Consider the following 23,612-nt stretch of genomic DNA (forward strand, 5'->3'; position numbering starts at 1 on the left):
GTCTCCCAACATAAAACACTTACCTCTGGCCTCCATCTGGTACCATTTACCCTAAGTTCCACTGCATCAGGCCTGCTGACCAATCTTCCTACTGCAATCTCAGTCTTTCTCACTGCAGAGCGTACTAGACACATGATCCCGAAACAAGCAGCTCAAATCCTACCCGATGGCCAACTGGGCCAGAAACACTCCCTCGCCCCCAGGCCTACGGGAGCCACGGTTGCCCAGGTGGATGGCATGGAGGGCAGGAGAGGCTCCTAACCCCAGCCACTCCCCTAAACCTCTCCCGGCTCCTGATGACCACTCCCCCCGTCACTGTAATGAGTTTGGTTCTGTAACCAAAAAAGTCTAATTAGACTGGAATCATTTTAACTTGTGCTGCATCAAACACTAATCTATACTTTGGTGGTAGTATATCCACCAGTGCTAGTTTTAACCATATAGAAAGATCAGCTTGCAATTTTGTGACTAATGTTTTATTTATAGAGAATTAAAATTTAGGCATAAACATGACACAAACATTATATATAGCGCTGTCCATGACAGAAGTGACGACACTGCTCATGGAGAGGACTTGGCTCCAGTCACACACCGCAAATGCTGGCGTGAGCAACTGGGGAGGAGAGGGGAGCTGGCAGCCTTTTTGTTTGGTTTGGTTTAAATAACTTCTGGATGCGTTCAAGTAATACTGATCATTTAATGTTCAAAAAACTTTTAATAACAAATTTCGAGTAAAATTAATTGAAATATTTATAATAGGATTTCATTGTTACACAGTATTTCCAATGTACAATCAAGGCAATGCACAACATTTAAAAGGAAGGGGAAAATATCTATTGCACCCACAAGGGAAAAGGCTTTTTATTCATTTTCGGGGATGCTGCAATTCAATATTCATGTTAAAACCTTTACGCACTTTAGTAAACACGTCCTACATGTAATGCAGCACTGTGGGTTAGAAGACCCTTTTAACAGTTTCCAAGTGCAAGGCTAACTCTCCAACTGATATCCCACACACTAGGGGACTAACCCATCTCCTGGCACATATCACACCCTGAACTCTAAACTGTAGCACTCTGCCGTCTCAGTCAGTCTCGTGGGGTCTTGTGGTGGATGGCATTTATCCAGCTCAGTGTCCTGTTAGATAATCCTGGGTAGAATCTGAGGCAAATGAATCCACATCCTCGTTCTCCGAGTCGTCACTGCTGTCATCTGCAGCCGGCTCCCCTGTGAGGGCTATGCGAGCGTAATCATCTGTGTCTATCGACTTGCAAAAGTGGATGGCGTATTTCAGTTTCTCCTCCAGCACCTGCTTACAGGAATACCTGGGCAACTTCAACAAGAAGAAGCATGTGTAGGATTCAGGAAGGAAATGGTCAGGTGGGTTGTATTTATCCAATACCTGTTAATGAAAAATGTTAAATAATCAGAGACCATGTACAGGACAGGTAAAACTGCAATCTGTTTTATTACGTTCATTAGAGTTGACTCTCATTCACATACAGCATGATGTTTTTGGCTAAGAATAACAAAATATCAGAAAAAATATCATCTAGTCAATTTCAGAAATAAAAAGGAACAACTCATTAATTCTTAGGACTTTCAGTAAAAAATAGCAATTGGTTGCTGTGATTTCACCCCCAGGGGCTGGCAGGTAAACAGAGCCTGATTCTGACCAGTAAGAACTCAAGGCAGAACTCTTATCCTCAATCGAATGGGCACTCTGATTTTTCTCAGTAAGGAGCATTATTTATTGATTCGCCTAATTCAACCAGAGACTCAAACAAATGCTTTTTTACATGATGTATGTGCTCAGAATCTAGAATATGCTGACTTAATAGCAACATATTCTGGGGGTGGCCAGATACATTTTTTAGAAGTAGGTAGTGGTACCCAACACCTGTAGTCATAAAATTCTGAGCTCTCATATCAGAGAAGTTAAGTGTTTTTCATTTTGTTTCCCGAGGGTAGGAAAACCATGTAACAGGAAAGAATTGTTTTCTCATCTGTGGCAGAGCTCTGTGTGAGGGGCATGACTCTCAGTTGATCCCAAAGGACATGCAGGAGCCACACCTGAATGACGAAGTCTCTGCCCCGAAAGTCAGCGATGGTCCTGGGCAGCCTTGTGCGGCCCCACACAAAGCGAAGGAAGAGGGAGCGCTCAGTGTTGGAGAAGGACTCCATCACCTCCCAGAACCACTGGATCAGGGGCGCAGAGGGCTCCACCCCCTTGTACGTTGCCACAGACTTTAAAAGATGCAGAGGGATGTCTGGGCTGCCACACACCTGTGGAGGGACACACTTCACATCAGCATACCACAGCTTTCTACCAGGGCTGGGGTGGGGAGGGTCAGGTGAGAGCGGCTGGAGGGGAGGGGTGGGAGGCAGCGAATACTCGCTTCCTGAGCACGTCTTACTTCACTCAAAAGGCATGAGCACATCTCAGACCTCCAAGAGCGAGATTTAACTGAGAGGTTAACTGGTGGTGCTGATTCAGTGGATTACCACGAGAAGGGCGCTGCAGGGAAGCACAGCGAAGGGGTGGGCATACCATCGTCTCCAATTCGTATCCGGTGAAGAGAGAGAGAAGAGGGACAGGCACGACTCGGGCCATCCCCTCACGAACGGCAGCTACCTGCTCATCAAATTCGTGGAGTCTGAAAGAAAACATCCACTTTGCATTTCATGCAGATCATGACCTACTCATGCCAAGTCTCATTATGCTGACGGGCAAGGTGTGCGCTTTGCAGACACAGAGTCTCAAAGCTTCTCACGGACTGAGAAGCGAGACTGGCCCACAGAATTCTACCTCAAAAATGAGCCACAGCTATACCCATTACAAGACACAATTCTCCATCTTTCCCTCCTTCCCAGGAAGGAGCCAGAATTAGACATGCAGAGTCAGAGAGTCAGGTCCCACAACAGCCGAGCTAAGAACTTTCTGAAAGTCAATGCTGTATCCAAGGTCCTCATGACTGGCGAGTTAGGGCATGAGACAGAAATGAACACAGGTGGACGACACAGGATACCTGCAAGGACTGCCCCCAGCCAGAGTCCAGCAAGCAAAGCCCACGTGATACACTGGGCCTCATCCCAACACCCAGTTGGATGATTCTGGAGGACAAGGCTTCCAAAGACCACACTGAGGGGACAGTGGGCAGAGGTCATGGATGGTGCCGCCGGTCCGCAATGCAGCAAACACAACTGAGCGGTAGTGCGAGGGCCCTGTGAGGGGTGGAGACCGTCCGAACACAGCCCTGCCCCGGGAAAGGCGGCACACAGAGGCCCCGGGACCTCTGCTGGCAGAGCCCAACAGGGCACTTCTCACCCCGGTGTTCTAGCCAGAGCCAGGAATCTCAGGTGAGAACAGTAAGTACTCTGACCCTGACTACAAAGGAAGCTTTGATGATTGCAGGCAGCAATTGCTGGAGCCAACTCCATTAAATTTTACTTATGGAAAAAAAGCTGCCACCCAAGCAAACCATTTTCTGCTATTTTTGCTATTTACTGAGTTGAAACTCTGGAAGGCAGACTGTTACACACCTGTAGTTTATTGCGAGCCGGACATACTCTGCACGGTTGTCCAGAGTGATGTGTGTGTACTTGGAGCTCAGCTGGATGTCCTGGCCGCTGGCACTAGGCACTGTGAAGGGCAGGCTCATGGCCTCAAACTCCTCTGAGGTCGCTTCATTATCACGGATGTACATGAGTCCAGGGATAAAATCTTTGTCGACCTTTCAAGGGAAGAAGGGAGTTCATCTACTGAGCCAGGGTTGTTCCTCTGCCCCAGGCCCCTGTTCACATCCCATACATGGTCATGCCGGGTCTCGATCTGCCTGGAGCCTGTGGCAAGGCTGTGGCATGTGCCAGGAAATAAAGAAGCAGCAGCAGGGAAATGTTTTCACCCATGGAGCTGAAGAAAGAGTTTGCAACAAGGAAGTCCTTAAAATCACTTGCTGAGAGTGACTGTGTTGGTCAGAGGTGAGTCCCACCTGCACTGAGGGAACCACACCCTGGAGAGGTCCCAGGAGCCTAAACTGCCCCCCAGTTGCCTGCCCACGCGCTCAGCTGTGCCACAGGAAAGACAGCAAGCTTTCTCATCTGACGAGACTATACAAGTGGCAAAGCCCACAAAGCAGGTATCAAGTTCTAGAAACAGGTTGGCCTGTGTCCACACCGCCACTCTGCTACCCGATGGCCAGCAGACTGATCATCATGAGTCTGTTGGGATCTCAGGGCAGGCTATGCCTCTTAACCAGACCGCAGGTGACCCCCACCATGCTTTGCACTGGACACACAGTGAGTCCCATTTCTCTGTCCTCTCCCTCCTGGAGGTTACCTCGCTGAGGTCTGCAATGGTGAGGCTCATCCCAGCCAGCTGCTTCCAGACAGGCTCAGCAAGGTTCAGACTCAGGGGACTTCCAGTCCGAATGGCAATACCCAGTAACACACCTGCTCATTCAAAGCACAGAAGACAGGATATACTTGGTGCTGATGACAAAGTGCCCAGTCCACTCAAGCACACAGTGGAGATGAGCTCGGCACTGGGGCCTCAGTGCCTTCCAAACCAACGCTGCCCCGATTCACAGACTTAGGTCTGTCCGTGCAGCCTTATACCGTACACTAAGATTCATCACTTGCTTCTGTTCCTGTGGACTGAGTCTATAACTCTTCTGCTCTTTCCACCAACAGTTGTAGCCACAGTGGCTAATCCTTGTTTCTTATATGGCAAAGCAGACAGCTGGAGCTTCTCAAGGTAGTTGGAGGCAGTGCCATGAGTGATGGAAGCTGACCCTCACCAGGAGGGCGGGCCTGGCCAAATGTAAAGACTCTCTAAGATGTGATCCCAAGTTTTGGATATGTTTAAGATGCAGAAACACAGTATCTCAGATCCTCTAAGCGACAAAGGCACCGTCTGGTCCTTAGCACAGAGCTGCTAATGGTCCAGCTCTGCATGTCCCTGCAGCTACACACTGAGGAAGCTAAGGGAGGTATTTACAACAGCCACCACCAGTCCCAAGACAGCAGCCATTACACTAAGCAGAGCACATGGAGCTGCACACCTGCAGCACTGCATCCACACGAGAGGCCTACCCAAGAACCGGAACATGTTGGTGTGCACAGGCGCCCTGGCAGCTGGGCTGAACAGGTAGCAGTCCCGGTTGGCCCCCGACTCGTCCCTCCCATTGGGTGTTACGATCAGAAGTGGGGTGAGTCCATTCTGCAGCTCCTCACATATCTCAGCTATGGACTCACTGTAGCCACCACCACAGTCATCCACAGATTCACCTAGGGAAAAGGAGGGTCAGCAGCTCACAGTCACTGACTCCATCAGAGCCCCCTGGGGAGCATCTGGGGGGTCTCCCAGTTCTCCTCTCACACCAACACCCCTCCACACACGCGAGCTCTCACCCACAAACTTGACCTTCCAGACGCGGTGTGGGAGGAGGAGGCTGTCAGGACTGAACGAGGTCATCTTAGCGCACATCTGCCCAAAGACAGACTTGGTCCCATCAGGGCCCGCGAGGCCCCCTTTACTTCTTGAACGCTTGACCTAGAGACAGAAAGAAGGAAAATACATAACAAAGTCCACAGCAGAAAGCACATGGGTGCCATCTTCACAAACTGACCAGCCCTGGAACCCCTGCATCCAAAGCAGTGCTCTGCAGCTGATCATCCCTCCTGCTACCCTCGCCTGCCCTGTCCTGGTCACAGTGGGGGTGACGGTGGGGTCCCTCTACAGACAACAAACAGCACTCAGATTCCTGGTGTCACCCCTACAACCTCAGGCCACTGTGAGCACCCAGAAAACTCAAGTACAACCACCTGAGCATGCCTGTGCAAACATGAAGGGCAGCTGGACCTCCCAAGAGTAACTCCTGTCCTCGTCTCCTCACCCACACCTGCTGAGGACCCCAAGGATCAGCTTTGAGCTCCTCTCTCTCCCGCCCTTGACACAGGCTGCCTGCTAGACAGCTGTGTCAGCCAGGCCAGGGCCCGCTCACCAGCACACACAGCACATCAGGACGGGTGGCGTCTATCAAGAGAGCACAGACCACAGGGAAAGCTGCAAGCAGCTCAAGTAGGCAGTAACTGCAACCTGGTTTATCCTCACACTGTATTTAACCTTACCCATCGTCTCCATGCAGAGAAGGCAATGGCACCCCACTCCAGTACTCTTGCCTGGAAAATCCCATGGACGGAGGAGCCTGGTGGGCTGCAGTCCATGGGGTCGCTAAGAGTTGGACACGACTGAGCGACTTCACTTTCACTTTTCACTTTTATGCATTGGAGAAGGAAATGGCAACCCACTCCAGTGTTCTCGCCTGGAGAATCTCAGGGATGGGGGAGCCTGGTGGGCTGCTGTCTATGGGGTCGCACAGAGTCGGACACAACTGAAGCGATTTAGCAGCAGCAGAAGCAGCAGCAGCATTGTCTCCATGACGAAGAGACAGGATACCTGAAAGCAGCCTCTAAGCAGACCATCAGCCCTGGGAGGATCACATCCAGTGGCTCTGAGGCCAGACCTGGATGCACCAGCTTGGCCAGAACAGAATCTTCCTTCTGTCCTTTTTTTCACCTGCACAGATTCTATTCAACCCTTGGGGTCACTGTGTCTCCAAGTATGAGCACTTATCCCACCTGAGTTTCTTATCATAAGCTATCCAGATTGATGTAAAAGTAGCTGTGGTTTTGCATTGTTGAAATTTGCCATTTGACACTGGAATACATTCTTAAATAAATGTGGTTATGTTACACTTCATTTTAACATGCATTTCTTGCTTTATGTTTTTTGCTAATGATTTATTACTTGCTGCTTATTTTATATTTATTTTAAACGAGAGTACGTTATCGCTTCCCTGGTGGCTTAGATGGTAAAGCGTCTGCCTGCAATGCGGGAGACCCAGGTTCGATCCCTGGGTTGCGAAGATCTCCTGGAAAAGGAAATGGCAACCCACTCCAGTATTCTTGCCTGGAGAATCCCCACAGATGGAGGAGCATGGTAGGCTACAGTCCATGGGGTCACAAAGAGTCGGACACGACTGACTGAGAGTACATCATGAGAAACGCTGGGCTGGAGGAAGCACAAGCTGGAATCAAGATTGCCAGGAGAAATATCAATAACCTCAGATATGCAGATGACACCACCTTTATGGCACAAAGTGAAGAACTAAAGAGCCTCTTGATGAAAGTGAAAGAGAGTGAAAAGTTGGCTTAAAGCTCAACATTCAGAAAACTAAGATCATGGCATCTGGTCCCATCATTTCATGGCAGATAGATGGGGAAACAATGGAAACAGTGGCTGACTTTATTTTTTGGGGCTCCAAAATCACTGCAGATGGTGACTGCAGCCATGAACTTAAAAAACGCTTACTCCTGGAAGGAAAGTTATGACCAACCTAGAGAGCACATTAAAAAGCAGAGAGATTACTTTGCCAACAAAAGTCTGTGGTTTTTCCTGTGGTCCTGTATGGATGTGAGAGTTGGACTCTAAAGAAAGCTGAGTGCCAAAGAATTGATGCTTTTGAACTGTGGTGTTGGAGAAGACTCTTGAGAGTCCCTTGGACTGCAAGGAGATCCAACCAGTCCATCCTAAAGGAGATCAGTCCTGGGTGTTCATTGGAAGGACTGATGTGGAAGCTGAAACTCCAATACTTTGGCCACCTGATGCGAAGAGCTGACTCAATGGAAAAGACCCTGATGCTGGGAAAGATTGAGGGCAGGAGGAGAAGGGGATGACAGAGGATGAGAAGGTTGGATGGCATCACTGACTTGATGGACATGGGTTTGAGTGAACTCCGGGAGTTGGTGAGGGACAGGGAGGCCTGTCGTGCTGCATGTGGTTCATGGGGTCGCAAAGAGTCAGATACAACTGAGCGAATGAACTGAACTGATGGAAATGATGTTAGACCAAAAGCAAATTCAAGTGATTTTCTTATTCAAGTTCAAAATGGGTTGTAAAGCAGCAGAAACAAGGCACAACATCAACAACGCATTTGGCCCAGGAACTGCTAACGAATGTACATTGCAGTGGTTGTTCAAAAAGTTATGCAAAGGAGACGAGCCTTGAAGATGAGGAGCATAGGGGCTGGTCATCGGAAGTTGACAATGACCAACTGAGAGCAATCATCAAAGCTGATCCTCTCATAACTACACAAAAAGTTGCCCAAGAACTCAGTATCAACCATTCTACAGTCATTTTGCATTTGAAGCAAATTGGAAAGGTGAAAATACTCAGTAAGTGGGTGCCTCATGAGCTGACTGAAAATCAAAAAAATGGTCATTTTGAAGTGTCATCTTCTCTTACTTTATGCACCAACAAACTATTTCTCGATTGGATTGTGATGTGAGATGAAAAGTGGATTATATGACAACCAGTGATGACCAGTTCAGTGGTTGGACCAAGAAGCAGCTCCAAAGCACTTCCCAAAGCCAAACTTGCACCAAAAAACAGGGTCACGGTCACTGGTGGTCTGCTGTTGGTCCGATCCACTACTACTTTCTGATTCCTGGAAAAATCATTACATCTGAGAACCATGCTCAGCAAATTGATGAGATGCACTGAAAACTGTAACGCCTACAGCCAGCACTGGTCAATTGAATGGGCCCAATTCTCCGTGACAACGTGCAACCGTATGTTGCACAACCAATGCTTCAAACGTTGAACAAACTGGGCTATGAAGTTCTGCCTCACTGCCATATTCACCTGACCTCTCGGCAACTGATACCACTTCTTCAAGCATCTCAACAACTTTGAGCGAAGGGAAAACACTTCCACAACCAGCAGAAGGCAGAAAATGCTTCCCAAAAGCTTGTCAAATCCTGAGGAATGGATTTTTATGCTACAGGAATAAACAAACTTATTTCTCATCGGCAAAAATGTGTTGATAGTAATGGTTTCTATTCTGATTAATAAAGATGTGTTTGAGTTAGTTATACTGATTTAAAATTCAGGGTCTGAAACTGCAATTATTTTTGCACCAACCTAGTAAGATGCCTCAACAGATCAGAACAATGGCCTCAAGCCCTTACTCAGCTACTCAGTGGACTAAGTAACCCTGCAGCCTGCATCTCAGGCTGTGCTTCAGAATCACCCAGGAAGCTCAGTCTGAAGTGATGGCAAAATGAGAAGTTAAGGAAAAATGATTCTGAAAATGTACTTCTACACTGACTCCTCTGGCTAAACTCTCATCATCCTCAACTTCTTTGTGAGTTCTCAGCTGAGTTTAACAACTAATTTTCCTTATTGCAGAAATTATCAATCTTAAGACTAAAAGAACAATGACAATAATAATAACAACAGTTTCCCGTGGAGTGAGTTTTCCTACACGCCACACATTCAGCTGCACGTTCTCATATGTCATTTCATTTAGCCTCAGCAGCTCTCTAAGGCATACAATACCTGGGGGGGAAGTGAGCTACACAAAGGAAGAGGATGTGTTCCTCTGTGAGGGTAAGTAAGACACAGACTTGCTTCCCACTTGAAAGATCACATCACCTCCATTTACAGTGCCAGTTAACACAACCTGATACTCTCAGCCGCTACGAAGGAGCATGGCTCTATGAATACAGCCAGGACACTGAAAGGACAGGGTTGTGTACCTGCTATCTCTGAACAGCAGGAATATAGGTAGTTTTAATTGTCTTTAAATTTTCTAAATTTTTGGAAATGTGCTCATTCATTATCTATAATAAAATTTTAATATACACTGATTTTTAGACCCTGTTACAAAACTAAATCAAATTCAAACAGAAATACCCTCCAAGAACACAGCCTACTTTTAGTGTCTCTAGGGCACTTTTAACATAAAGTAAGAAAATCTCTCCACAGGCATCCCCACAAAAGTTGCAGCCCTGGGAGAGTACAGGGAAGAGGCCACCTACACCACCTTTCTGGGTGACTACTGGTGTCTGCGTTCAACTTGGACTCACAGACTGTCCCCTCCACCGCTCTGCTCTATTTTATCTCCATCTTTGTGGAAGTTCTTCCTAATTTTAAGAGTGGGTATGAAAGCCTGAATTGAGGAGAATCTGGCTCCGGCGCCTGAGGGTCTCTGTAGCTGGAGTGGCTGCTCCGACATCAACGAGCACTGTACACTGCACCGAAGGGTATTTATACGTCTTTTAAAAAATGTGCAATAAAATCTGTTTGCCCTCTTATCTATTCTTATCTAGTCACGTCTGTTCAGACATGCACCCAAAAGACTCATAACTCAAGGTACTAGGGATATAAAGACGAGAAAGAAAGAGTCATCAAGCACACAATGACTGAAAAATGTGCCTAGTGCAGATTCCAGGTTATCCAGGTTCCCAGACGACCAGGGCCCCTGGGCCTGGACACCCACATTAGGCCACTGGCCCCAGCATGGTGCCCGTGCATGTCTGAGGCAAGCCTGAGACCCAAGAACACCCAACTGCCTAAATTAGACGATCTGCAGCCATCAGCCTTCTGCACTTATGAACTTAAGTATTTAAAACCTAATAATGGAGCCGGAGTGGTGGCGGCGGCGGCGGCAGCAGCAGGGGTAGCGGCAGGACCGCCGTGGCGCCAGGAGCAGCGACTCGGAGGGAGCGTGAGGCGACGCTGGCTGCGGGCACCCGGTGACAGCGCGAGAGGTACTAGCTTTTACAAGCTTGCACCATGCGTGAGTATAAGCTAGTCGTTCTTGGCTCGGGAGGCGTTGGAAAATCTGCTCTGACTGTACAGTTTGTTCAAGGAATTTTTGTTGAAAAATATGGTCCTACGATAGAAGATTCTTATAGAAAGCAAGTTGAAGTAGATGCACAGCAGTGTATGCTTGAAATCTTGGATACTGCAGGAACGGAACAATTCACAGCAATGAGGGATTTGTACATGAAAAATGGACAAGGCTTTGCGTTAGTTTATTCCATCACAGCACAGTCCACATTCAATGATTTACAAGATCTGAGAGAACAGATTCTTCGAGTTAAAGACACGGGTGATGTTCCAATGATTCTGGTTGGTAATAAGTGTGACTTGGAAGATGAAAGAGTTGTAGGAAAGGAACAAGGTCAAAATCTAGCAAGACAGTGGAACAACTGTGCATTCTTAGAATCCTCTGCAAAATCAAAAATAAATGTTAATGAGATCTTTTATGACCTAGTGCGACAAATTAACAGAAAAACTCCAGTGCCTGGGAAGGCCCGCAAAAAGTCGTCATGTCAGCTGCTTTAATATACTAAATGCATTGTAGCTCTGAGCCAGGTCTGAAGAACTGTTGCCCAATTCAACAGTGCCAGCATTCCAACTTTGTTAAACCTACCAACATCTTAAATGGACTTTCTGTGGTGGTACCCTTTAAGAGGCGGATGAAAACTACTACATCAGTTTGCACATTCTAATCACCTTCCAGTATCACAGAGAGATTTTTACTTATATAATAGTCCTAGAGTATGCAGCTGGTAAAACCAGAGGCTACAATCCAGTATTACTGCTAAGAGACATTTTTCATCCACCAATGTTGTACATGTATGAAAATGGTGTACTGTATACTTTAACACACCCCATACTTTGTATTGGAGAGTACAATAATGTAAATCCTAAAAGCACCACTATTTTAGCATAATAAAAGAAAGTCCAAAGAGCTCCTATATAGACTACTCCAGATAACTTTGCTTCTTTGATACTTGTAGCTTATTGTAATTTTTTTTTAAGAAATTCAAGGTCATTATCATTGTATTGTACAAATAAGCGCTTTGATTAACACAGCTATATAGTTTTTTTAATTTTTAAAAAACCTGTGGAGACAGTGATCTTGTCTTTAAAATATGATAGTCCTTTCAGTATAATGTCTTAGATTAAAGACGTTGCCTTTAATATCTGTTGGGAAGGAAATGTCCAGACTTTTCAAATCTTTTATTATATGTTTCCTTTTTTGTTTACATAGGGAACAATGTTTATAGTTGTGTGTACAGTGGGGGTCTACAACAAGAAGTGTATATTTTCAAACAATTTTTTAATGATTTAACAATTTTTGTAAATCATTTTCAGGCTTCTGCAGCTGTAGATTCTCACTGTGAATCCCCTGCTTGCTCATGCATAAGTGTATTTGCAATACCAAATATACAGGTTTAGTATTTTTGCCTGTTAGTGATTGTTTCCCATGTGTAACATTTTGGTTGAGATGTTAAATGGTGGAAGAGTACTGTGGATGTGAATGTGGGAAGTAATTTTAATCATGTGTAATTGGTCACAAGGCCTAAGTTGCAGTAACTATTGCTGTTTTATTTAACAATGCCTTGTTGCTTTGTATGCATTAACGTTTGGGTGTAAAGATTGTGTGTCTATCCAACAGGGAGCCACAGTATTTAAATTGACCAACCTAATGTTACAACTACTTTTGAGGTGGCCAAATGTAAACTAAAAGCCTTAATTAAAGTGGTGCAATTTTGTATAACTTAGCATCAGTAGTTCAATAAATTTGGATTGCCATGCAAAAAAAAAAAAAAAAAACCTAATAATGTAGAGAAAACCAAAATGATTCTCCAAGGGGGGAAATAAAAGCTTTCTCATTAATCTAATTAAATAGCCCATTTGTTTGTGGAATGGGCTGACTGACCTCCAGCTTCACATTAAACATTATGACGTCAGTGAATTAATCACTTCCATCAGCATGGTCACATGTGTTCTCCAACAAAGGACAAGAGTTGTTGGAGAACTCTTCTCCAACAAAGGAGAAGAGTTGTTGCCTTAATTAAAAATGCCCCCCAAGAACAACTCTGGAAGAATTTCTAGTCATATAACCAACATCAGGGTAAAAATCATGTGCTAACAAGGAAGTTCAGGAACAAAGCACTTGTTCTTCATGGCTCGCTTTTGCTCCAGAGGTGCGGCCAATTTCATCTGCATGGTAAATGTCAAGTACACACACTGTCATCATTAGTGCCTTTTGTTTTAATTCTTTTAATGTGAAGCTTATATACATTCGGCAGCAGTATAAGTCCAGAGATAGTCTCCTTTTCATTTCTTTGATTACTACTGTGATGCAAAGTCTTAGTATTAGTGATTCTGGCCTATTAAACTGGCAAAGTAAGCCATCAGAATCGGAGAGGGTGTGAGGCTGGTGTGAATACGAAACCTGCTCTGCATCTCAGAACCTAACCCAAGTGGGTGACTGAAGACACACACGTAGCTAGAGCCACACCAGCTGGCCCTGCTGTATCCCAGAAAAGCAAGCCCAACTTTCCAGCCCACAGCAGAGAAATCAGCATGTGCCGCTGGTTAGCAGAAACAATCGCACAGCCCCACGGCACATGACAGAGATCTGGGTGCTTACAATGCATTAAGGGGAACAGAGAGCAAGTTATCAAAGTCTAGTTCAGGTTATAACATACCCCACAAACATTAGCAGCAGTTGTCAACATGTGGTGGAAATATGGGTCATTTTTATTTTTCCCTTTTTGCTTATCTGGATTTGTGCTCCCAGGTTATCTGAAATAAGCTTTCCTTCTTCGTGTTATAAAGAAAACCATTTACATGGCCACCTGGCAGTCTCAGCACCACAAGCCATCCCACACACATGGCACCTTGCTCTCAAACCAAGGGCACAAGAGGAGTCTTGCTGTGAGCACTTGCCCCAGGCTGCAGGGACGCAACTCACAACCACAAAATCATCGCATCTGTGAACAGAGAACATCTCCATTTTGTTACCTGGATGCGGTTCAACTCCACCACAGGGCCGTGCTGGCGATCTCGCACCATAGTGGCTTGTACTACTTTTCGGAAGGCTGCTTCCTAAAACACACCACAACAAAATTTAGAATGTTATACATTAAGTATTACCCATAGATATTCCACGTCATAAAACTCCCTTTTTCAGGTCTGAGGTGGCCCAGGGGATTAGCCTGGCATCAATACACAAGTCCCTGCAGAGGCTGAGGCAGCCAGCAGGGCCAGTGCTTGGCACTGCTCCCTGCCTGCCATCTGGGGGTAGGAGGCACCCAACATGCCCTGGACACAGAAAGGAGAGGGCCAGAACCTGAGGAGCAGCTGCTCTAACTCAGGTCTCAGGCCAGGCTCAGGGCTAAGGAGAAACCTGAGGTTTCCCAGCCAACTGCAAGTCCAGTACTGGCAGACTGAGGCACCAACTACACCGCAGCACTGCTGTCCCGACAGAGACGCCAGACACAAGGCGGCAGCAGCAGGGAGCCAGGGGAGGGGCCAGGGCCGGGATGGGGTGGGGAGACACCTGCACCCTACACTGAGAGAAACCTGGAAAACCCAGGGTGAAGACGACAGGGAAGTGGAGTGGGTGCCAACTCCACCCGGGGAAGCATGCCTGTGTGGGCCCCAGCACATGGGGAGACTGTGCGGTGCTGTGCGCGTGCCTGAGGACAGGACCAGACCCCAGAGGCCCTCAAAGGAGACGGGGTCACTGGCAGACACGGGTCCCCACAAGTGGACCCCGTGTTCTTTTCTGGAGAAAGGGTGGCTAAGAGAGACGTAGAGGGCAGGGCACACTGCTCTTAAGTCAGAGCCCTAGAACTCTCACCTGTGGAGGAGGCGAAGGCAGAGGTGCTCCCATCTGCACAGAGGGGGGCACAGACACACACTCCACACCACACAGGAGACTGCAGAGCAGGCCCCTCCCCACACAATCCTGCACACCAACCAGCTACCTTTGCCCTCACCCTTCCTGACCTCTGCTCTCCCCCTGCTCTGGGCAAGCGTTCCCTTCCCCACAGAGCAGCCCCCCTAGTCCCACCCTCCTGAGATGCGCTCTCTTCTGGGCTCTGCTGACTCCACAGTCACCAACAAAAACTACTTGCCAAAACTCCCAGCAGAAGCAGTCCTTTCTAACTAGGACCAAACAGGCTGATCCTCTGTTGCTGAGGGAACCTTTCAGCCTCCCTGAGGCCCCCATACCCCACTCAGTTACAGGAGACTCGCACACTGTGTGAGATGCTGCCTCTCTGCTCTCCCCACAAGGAGAGGCTTTCTCCCTTTTATTGCGCATTATCACCTTCACTCTGAGGGATTAAAGTAATGATGAAAGGAATCAATTTGCCATTTTTATTACTTAAAAATGGTTGAAGATTCAAATTTGATTTTACCTGTCCACAATTTTTTCCTGCTCCCCATTATCAGAGAAATTTTTCCATTACCACAATCCCCATCATTGCCTACATGTCTCTGCTGCTGCTGCTAAGTCACATCAGTTGTGTCTGACTCTGTGCAACCCCATAGATGGCAGCCCACCAGGCTCCCTGTCCCCAGGATTCTCCAGGCAAGAACACTGGAGTGGGTTGCCATTTTCTTCTCCAATGCATGAAAGTGAAAAGTGAAAGTGAAGTTGCTCAGTCACATCGGACTCTTCAAGATCCCATGGACTGCAGCCTACCAGGTTCCTCCGTCCATGGGATTTTTCAGGCAGGAGTACTGGAGTAGAGTGCCATCACCTTCTTCGACATGTCTCTAAGCCACACATAAAATGTGTGCACCAGTCTTTTGTGGCTAGGAATTTTAGGAAATAAAGCTAATCCTGAAAAATAATCTGTTTGGACAGTACTCCAAAACATCTAAATTTTATTATCATTAAAAACAGGCCATGACCTTGGATTAAAAACCCTATTATGTCACAATCAGAACCCTCAGGGCAAGGACTCCTTAACCTAACCTCTATACTTTTTTCCCTGTATAAACACCCCCTAGCATACAGCAACTGAGCCTCTTCTAGGCCGTCCTGCCAAGATGCTTGCCAGAAACTTGATGACTTCAGATATCTCAATTCTAGACAGCTCAAATTATTACAAATGTCAGTGGGTCAAAATCTGTCTGACACCTTTCAGAAGCCCTCATTCCTGATTCTTTCCAGAGTCTGATAAATTACCTTCAATCAGGAATTTCTACATATCCTAGTATAATACTTTTATCTAAGCAATCTATAACTTCTGGGTCCTCTGCTAGACATACCTGGAGAAGAAATTATCTCATTTTTTTTCCTTCCTGCTGCCAGTAGGAATTTGCCATAAAGCCTCAAGTCCAGGATAGCAGAGAGCACTGTAAGAATGGAAGCTTAGTTTTGCCAACCCCCTCCTGAGGGGTGGGGTAGTGGGAAAGAGATTACCAGGAGAAATCATAGCACCTAACCATTTTAATATAAGCTCCAGAAAAGAAGGGATTTGTGTCTGTCTGTCACCAATGCACTCTAAGAACCCAGGACAGAGCCTGGTACATAGTAGGTGCTCTGTGAACATTTGCTAAATGACCTGTTTTCAGTATATTTCTGGTTTAGAAATTTTTGTTGGATTAAAACTTACTAAGGATAACAACATCACCTACAGTAAAAATTGTTACCAGAGCAGTACCTTTCCCTGGGATATCAGAATTCCTCGAAGAGTGTCAAACCCCACAGATGGCCCAAGTCCAGTTTCATCGAGAGAGCCCTCAAGGTCAAACATGGGGATGCAGGGGCAAAAGAGCTCTGAGATGTGATGCAGGAGCAGCAGCCGGTTCCTCAGCGCTATGATAGGGATTTCCTGTAAATGATTGTACTCCATGGGAACCTGAAACATGGAAACTTGTTATGTCAATTTAGATGTCAAATGCACCGTTAAGCCACAGTATAGCAGATGGGTTGAAAATACTGTTCTTGAAAACAAAGAAGCACTATGACTTCTGAGTTTGGTTTGAAAAATCTTGCCATTTTAAAAATAATATTCTGGCCATTTTGCCTGAGCCAAGAAATGTTAACCAAGGAGAATGCTAAAAAAAAAAATTAGCTTATAGAATTATATTTACTACAGAAAACATACAATCTGTACTACCAGAATAGTTTATAAAATTTTTAATAAAGGTGACACACTGATATACACAGAATGTTGACAAGTGTGAATAATTAAGGTTCTTATATGTGTGAGTGCTCAGTTGTATATGACTCTTTGCGACCGCAGGGACTGTGCCCACCAGGCTCCTCTGTTCATGGAGTGTTCCAGGCAAGAATACTGGAGTGGGTAGCCATTTCCTACTCCAGGGGATTTTCCTGACCCACGGATTAAACCTGGTAATTAAGGTTCTTAAAATACTGTTTTTATCATTATGAATCAGAGGAAAGGAAGTGTGTGCATGCTTGTACACCCATAACTTAGTACATAGAGCATAACTTTGTCACAACATGCATGCCTGCTAGCCCATTTGGCTCAACCAACTGACCTGTACAGGGAGCTTCCCAGCACTGGCGGGCTTGCTGGTTGACCAGGCGAGAGTGTGTGCTGAGCCACAGGCCACACGGTTGACCTTCTTACCCTGAAGAGCAGCTACCAGCCGAGGCCTCTGGATGGCATTTGTTGTTCCGTCTCCCAACTGTCCCTCATCATTGTCACCCCATGTATAAACTTCACCTAAAGCAGCAGATTGAGAACAAGGACTTGCAGACAAGAACCAATAAATGCACAACCACCACATCTTCCCACGTATCCAGTTCTCACTACCCTCCAACTGACTGTTGGAGGTCATCTGTGCAAAATGTTACACTTATGGTGACCTAGATGTCTTGAATCACAATACTTAAAAGGCAGCAGGATTCCCAGGATTCTTGACAGCCTCTGCTGGCTAAAACTCCTTTTCCAAGTGTGTCTGTTCAGCAGACTAAGCATGTACCTGGAAGCAGCTCTTAATCCAAACAAGTAACATCAAAACAGATGGTAAAAACAATCCAAATTGATTTTGCATGTTAAAGGAAGAGAAAGTCAATTTTTAACTAAACAAAATCCATGTCTTAAAGGAACATGTGTTCTTCTAATGGTTATTCCTATCCTAAACTCAAGATTCAAACACTGATGAGAATCACGCTTTTCAGCACACCATGCGAGACTCCAATCACAAAACACCACTGTATGGTTACGATGGTGATTAGAACAGAAGTGAATTTAGTTCTGCAGAGATGTCACAAGCCTTGCCAGATTCACAAAGACTCCTCAGGATGCCATGCAGCCATAAGCACCACTCTACAAAGTACAAGGCCTGCACAATGAAGGGCAGGGTGCTTGTGTCCTTCCCCTTCCTGTTCTGGATAGCTCAGTCCGAAAGCCACTGGGTAGGTGTCAGAGTGCAAACAAGAGGAAGAGAGCCTCTCTGCAGAGGCACAGCTGGGTGAAAAGACTCAGAATGCACAGGGGCAAGGGCTTTCACAAAGAGGGTAAGCCCAGTAGGAGAGGTAGGCCAAAGCAGGGAGCTGTATACCCATGAGAGGGCACAATCCTGATTGCCGGGGCAGTCACAACCGAGTGAGGTAAGGATCCACACGGGGGAGAAGTCAAAGGCAATGATGGGACAGCAGCCACTACAGGAAGAGTAAGTTGCTACATTAGAGGACCAGGTTTCTTACAAAAGAGAAAGGAGTTACAAGGATGGGGAGAGAGAAAACTAGAATGAATCGGTGGTTTAGAACTAGATGGTATGGGAGGGAGGAGGGAGCAGGGTTCAGGATGGGGAACACATGTATACCTGTGGCAGATTCATTTTGATATATGGCAAAACCAATACAATATTGTAAAGTTAAATAAAATAAAAAATAACTAGAGCTTGGGGTACTTGTGTGAACAAGTTGTGTTCACTGTATATATATACATACAGAAACAAACACAGATGTAATTTTGTATATTATTTACACATATATTCCCTAGCTCTGTCCTCTATGAAGGTCTGACAGCAGTGATAGCATTTTAGCAATGAGCGCCTGTAGACCAGATCTTGTCTTTTAAATGCCATTTTCTCCAAAGGTACCAGGACTCCTTGGGGAAACATCAAATTCTAGGTCTGAGACATAAAGACTGAGGATAAGGACAGAATGTCTTACTGTGCCAGAAAGCACAGAAGTACTCAAGGAATGACGTGGGGATACTCCAGGAGATGAAACAGGGCATGATTTAAGCATCAAGGTAAGTAATAGCAACAGCTTATATTTTTGTTGTTGTTCAGTCACTAAGTTGTGTCCAACTGTTTGTATCCCCATTGAGTGCAGCATGCCAGGCTCCTCTGTCCTCCACTATTTCCCGGAGTTGCTCAAACTCATGTGTCCATTGAGTCGGTGATGTTATCTAACCCTCTCTTCCTCTGCCACACCCTTCTCCTTTTGCAGCATCAGTCTTTTTCAATGAGTTAGCTCTTCACATCAGGTGACCAAAGTATTGGAGCTTCAACTTTATCATCAGTACTTCAAATGAGTATTCATAGGGTTGATTTCCTTTAGGATTGACTGGTGTGATCTCCTTGAAGTCCAAAGGACTCTCAAGAGTATTCTCTAGCACCATAGTCTGAAAGGATCAATTCTTCGGTGCTCAGCTTTCTTTACGGTCCAACTCTCACATCCATACATGACTGCTAGAAACCATAGCTTTGACTGTACAGACCTTTGTTGGCAAAGTGATGGCTCTGCTTTTTATATACACTGTCTAGGTTTATCATAGCTTCCTTCCAAGGAGCAAGCGTCTTTTAATTTCATGGTTGAAGTCATCATCCACAGTGACTGTGGAGCCCCAAAAAATAAAGTCTGACACTGTTTCCACTGTTTCCCCATCTATTTGCGATGAAGTGATGGGACCAGATGCCATGATCTTCTTTTTTTGAATGTTGAGTTTTAAGCCAGCTTTTTCACTCTCCTCTTTCACTTTCATTAAGAGGCTCTTTAGTTCCTCTTCACTTTCTGCCATTAGAGTGGTATTATATGCAAATCGGAGGTGGTTGATATTTCTCCCAGTAATCTTGACTCCAGCTTGTGATTTATCCAGGCTGGCATTTTGCATAATGTACTCTGCATAGAAGTTAACCAACAACGTGACAATACAGTCTTGTCGTACTCCTTTCCCAATTTGGAACCAGTCAGTTGTTCCATGTCTGGTCCTAACTGCTGCTTCTTGACCCACATACAGGTTACTCAGGAGGCAGATAAGGTGTGGTACTCCCATCTCTTTAAGAATTTTCCACAATTTGTTGTGATCCACACAGTCAAAGGCTTTAGCATAGTCAATGAAGCAGAAGTAGATGTTTTTCTGGAATTCCCTTGCTTTCTCTATGATCCAACAGATGTCGGCAGTTTGATATCTGATTCCCCTGCCTTTTCTAAACCCAGCTTGTATATTTGGAAGTTCTTAGTTCACGTACTGCTAAAGCCTAGCTTGTAGGGTCTGAGCATAACTCTGCTAACATGTGAAATGAGCGCCACAGATGGTAGTCTGAACAATTTTTGGCATTGCCTTTCTTTGCAACTGGAATGAAAACTGACCTTTTCCAGTCCTGTGGTCACTGCTGAGTTTTCTAGATGCGCTGACATATTGAGTGCAGCACTTTAACAGCATCATCCTTTAGGATTTGAAATAGCTCAGCTGGAATTCCATCACCTCCACTAGCTTTGTTTGTAGTAATGTTTCCTAGGGCCCACTTGACGTCACACTCCAGAATGTCTGGCTCAAGGTGAGTGGCCACAAACAATCGTGGTTATCTGGGTCATTTAAGACCTTTCTTGTATAGTTCTTCTGTGTATTCTTAATTTTCTTAATCTCTTCTGCTTCTATTAAGTCCTTACCCTGTCTGTCCTTTATTGTGCCCATCCTTGCATGAAACAAGCTTACATATATATAACTCATTAAATAAATTAGGAAACCATGAGTCCAACAAGATGAAAACAAAAAAATTTTTAATATCTGATGAGAATAAGTAAATAAAATGTTCAAGAACTCAGCATATCTTACTCAGAGCCACTGTTCATTACAGGGACACAAAGCAAAATCAGCAAACGGCACATGGATGAAGTGCAGAGAAAACCAGGAGCGAGCTCCCAACAGTCCCCCTGCAGGGCTGTCACACGGACATATTTAGTTCCCTGAGTAACAAGCTGTGGCCACGTGTGATGTGCTGTCCACCAGGGAAGCTCATTAGAAACTCAGTGCTCAGGACTTTGAGTGGGGCAGATCATGCAGGCACCTCTGTTCAGCATGTACCCAAGTTCCAGATTCCCGCCCAGGAGGAAGCAGGATTCAGCAGAGACCACACTCTTTTCAAACATTCTAACAAGGCCTCTTTCAATTGGGGTAGTGGGTTAGCCTGAAATCCAGGTTCCCAGAAGCCAGCTGAAGGCCAACCTCACAAGCAGGCCTTTCTAAAAATAGCCATCAAAGTGTGGGGCAAGTGTGGGCATATACTACTATGTGTAAACAGATAGCTAGTGGGAAACGGCCGCATGGCACAGGAAGCTTAGCTCGGTGCTTTGTGATGACCAGATGAATAGGATGGGGGTTGGGAGGGAAGGAGGCTCAAGAGGGAGGGGATATTTGGCCACCTGATGCCAAAGAACTGACTAATTTGAAAAGACCCTGATGCTGGGAAAGATTGAAGGTGGGAGGAGAAGGGGACAACAGAGGATGAGATGGTTGGATGGCATCACAGACTCAATGGACATGAGTTTGAGTAAACTCCAGGAGTTGGTGATGGACAGGGAGGCCTGGTGTGCTGCAGTCCATGGGGTCACAAAGAGTCAGAACGACTGAGCGACTGAACTGACCTGATACACACATACATACATATATAGCTGACTTACTTCATCATATAGCAGAAACTAATACATTGTAAAGCAGTTATACTGCAATTAAGAAAAAATAAATAAAAACAGCCATATCAGCCCTGCTCTGCTCTTTTCTGCCACGAAACACAATATATTCACAGGTATTAACACCAGAGGCCAACACCACAAACGTCTTTTCAGAATACAGTAATGAATCCCTCCATACCCACCCCTCACCACCTTACAGCCGTGTATTCATCCCTGACCTCTCAGATCACACACCTCCAAGTTACAAAATCGCTTCCACCTACCGTCCTCAGAGCAGCACACACAGTGCAGGGAGCCAGTGGCAATGGCAATGACTTTCTTCCCCTGCAGCCCTTGGACTTGCCGAGGTCTTCTAACATGGTCATCAGATCCATGACCCAGCCTATGATAATCACCTTTGCCCCTGCACACAAGAACATGGAACTTATGAGTACAATGCCATCTCGTTCACCATGCTGCCCCACCCTTCTGCAAACACCTACAGGAAGACAGAAATTGCAGCCTGCCACAAAAGTTACATTTCAGTCTACAGAAAGACAGTTAATGTAACTTCAAATTAACAATCATTGGTTTTGGTGGAATTAAATAAACAGAATCTTGCATACCAAGTGTAAACAGCACCAGATTTGGTAAGGGCGACAGAAAACTGGGATCCACATTCCACTTTAACCACTCCAAGGCCTGTAAGAGAGTCAATCTAGAAGGGAAACGGTTCAATTAGACTGATTGAATCAAGGATTTTGCTGATGGCAGCACCCATATACTGAACTAAATCTAATAAAGAACTCTGAAAAACCCTTACTTCTATGCCAAATATTTATTACAACTTAAAATCCTGCTCCATGTAACCAAGTATTCTCAAAAGGCTCTGAGGGTACAGAGGCCACAGGCAGGCAGAGACCCATGAGACCTGCTGCGTAAATGAACACACTGCTTGTCCCCAGAATTTACTCTCCCAACTCAGTTTCTCTTTATGGCAGCCCCACTCTCTAGCAAGCCCTGCACTTCACATCTGCCCTCCAGCCTTCCGAGACATAGAAGCCCACAGGGGAGGAGCAGGTAACAGGGAGGAGTACCCAAGACAAACAGGGTTCTGTTACCAGCAATCCATCTGCCCAGGTTATTCCAATTAAAAACAATGGTGATCACGCCAGTATGAGAACCCACTCCCAGCCCCGCCTGCTCAAGGGTCCAGAACCTTCATAGCCAGCACCCAGACGTCTTGTTGGGATTCATTTACCTAGCTATCATCTTTCTTCACCTATCCATCTATGCTCCTTATTACTTGTTTCTGATCCCAGACTCAAGTTCTCATACTTAATTATAAATTTAAATTAGTAATAACTTAATTCTTTTAGTTTTTTCCTCACCCTACCCCCATCACAATGATATCAGTTAATATCCTCCAGTGCCCCCTCTCCCCAAGTACTTGACATTTCAATCCTGGTTAAGTCTAAAGCTTTCTCAGCATAAAAAAGTCAACAATTGTTTCATAAATGTGGAAACCATAAGCAACCTGTCACGTGGTTAAAATTCCATATAACTATAAGGGAAAAGAGAAAGTGGTGATTAGGACAAGGAGGCAGCCTTGAGTCCCAGATTTTCCAGCAGCACCTGCCAAGGAGGCCCTGAGCAGCCACAGCCTCATGGCAGAGGTGCAGGTGCCGTCTCCTTCATCATGCCCTGCCTCTAGCCAGCACCTGCCAATGCCACACCACATGATAATGAAGCCTGTGGTGTCCACACTGCCCAGCATGGAAGCACATCAGCTCCTGAAATGTGGATACTGTTAAGCGAGGGAGTCAACTATAATTTTACTTACTAGCTCTGATTTAAGCTAACATTTTAGTAGTCATGTATGGCCAGTGGCTATTGTACTGAGCAGCACAGCTCTGAGAAGAACAGTTTGGCAGTTCCAGCTCAGGTTCATATTCTGACTGGCCTTGAGTGGCTTCCCAGCCCCTCCCAGGCTGCCCATGCACCGTGCTGGCCTCTATTCCACACGGGCAGTCTCAGTACACCAGCAAGACAGGATGCCAAGCAGAG

General features: G+C 45.8%; 1 protein-coding gene and 1 pseudogene across 6 annotated transcripts in view; one reads left to right on the plus strand and one right to left on the minus strand.

Moving 5' to 3' along the window:
• Positions 1 to 677: 677 nt before the first annotated feature.
• HERC2 (HECT and RLD domain containing E3 ubiquitin protein ligase 2) overlaps positions 678 to 23,612 on the minus strand; it is a 235,078-nt gene continuing 212,143 nt past the window's right edge. For all 5 annotated transcript variants that reach the window (XM_027554355.1, XM_027554358.1, XM_027554357.1 and 2 more), the window contains 12 exons: positions 22,172 to 22,263; positions 21,830 to 21,969; positions 17,174 to 17,361; positions 16,330 to 16,527; positions 13,673 to 13,756; positions 5,413 to 5,554; positions 5,095 to 5,289; positions 4,340 to 4,452; positions 3,544 to 3,734; positions 2,552 to 2,657; positions 2,074 to 2,286; positions 678 to 1,402 (listed from right to left, as the gene is read on the minus strand). In XM_027554355.1, the coding sequence (XP_027410156.1) occupies positions 1,130 to 1,402; positions 2,074 to 2,286; positions 2,552 to 2,657; positions 3,544 to 3,734; positions 4,340 to 4,452; positions 5,095 to 5,289; positions 5,413 to 5,554; positions 13,673 to 13,756; positions 16,330 to 16,527; positions 17,174 to 17,361; positions 21,830 to 21,969; positions 22,172 to 22,263 (1,935 nt within the window). In that variant the 3' untranslated portion in view covers positions 678 to 1,129. The remainder of the gene's footprint in view (positions 1,403 to 2,073; positions 2,287 to 2,551; positions 2,658 to 3,543; positions 3,735 to 4,339; positions 4,453 to 5,094; positions 5,290 to 5,412; positions 5,555 to 13,672; positions 13,757 to 16,329; positions 16,528 to 17,173; positions 17,362 to 21,829; positions 21,970 to 22,171; positions 22,264 to 23,612) is intronic.
• On the plus strand, positions 10,505 to 12,423 carry LOC113900643 (annotated as a pseudogene). The gene has a single exon (XR_003513221.1). The product of XR_003513221.1 is annotated as a ras-related protein Rap-1b pseudogene (transcript).

This window comes from Bos indicus x Bos taurus, chromosome 2, assembly GCF_003369695.1.
Source record: "Bos indicus x Bos taurus breed Angus x Brahman F1 hybrid chromosome 2, Bos_hybrid_MaternalHap_v2.0, whole genome shotgun sequence".
Classification (NCBI taxonomy): Eukaryota; Metazoa; Chordata; class Mammalia; order Artiodactyla; family Bovidae; genus Bos; species Bos indicus x Bos taurus.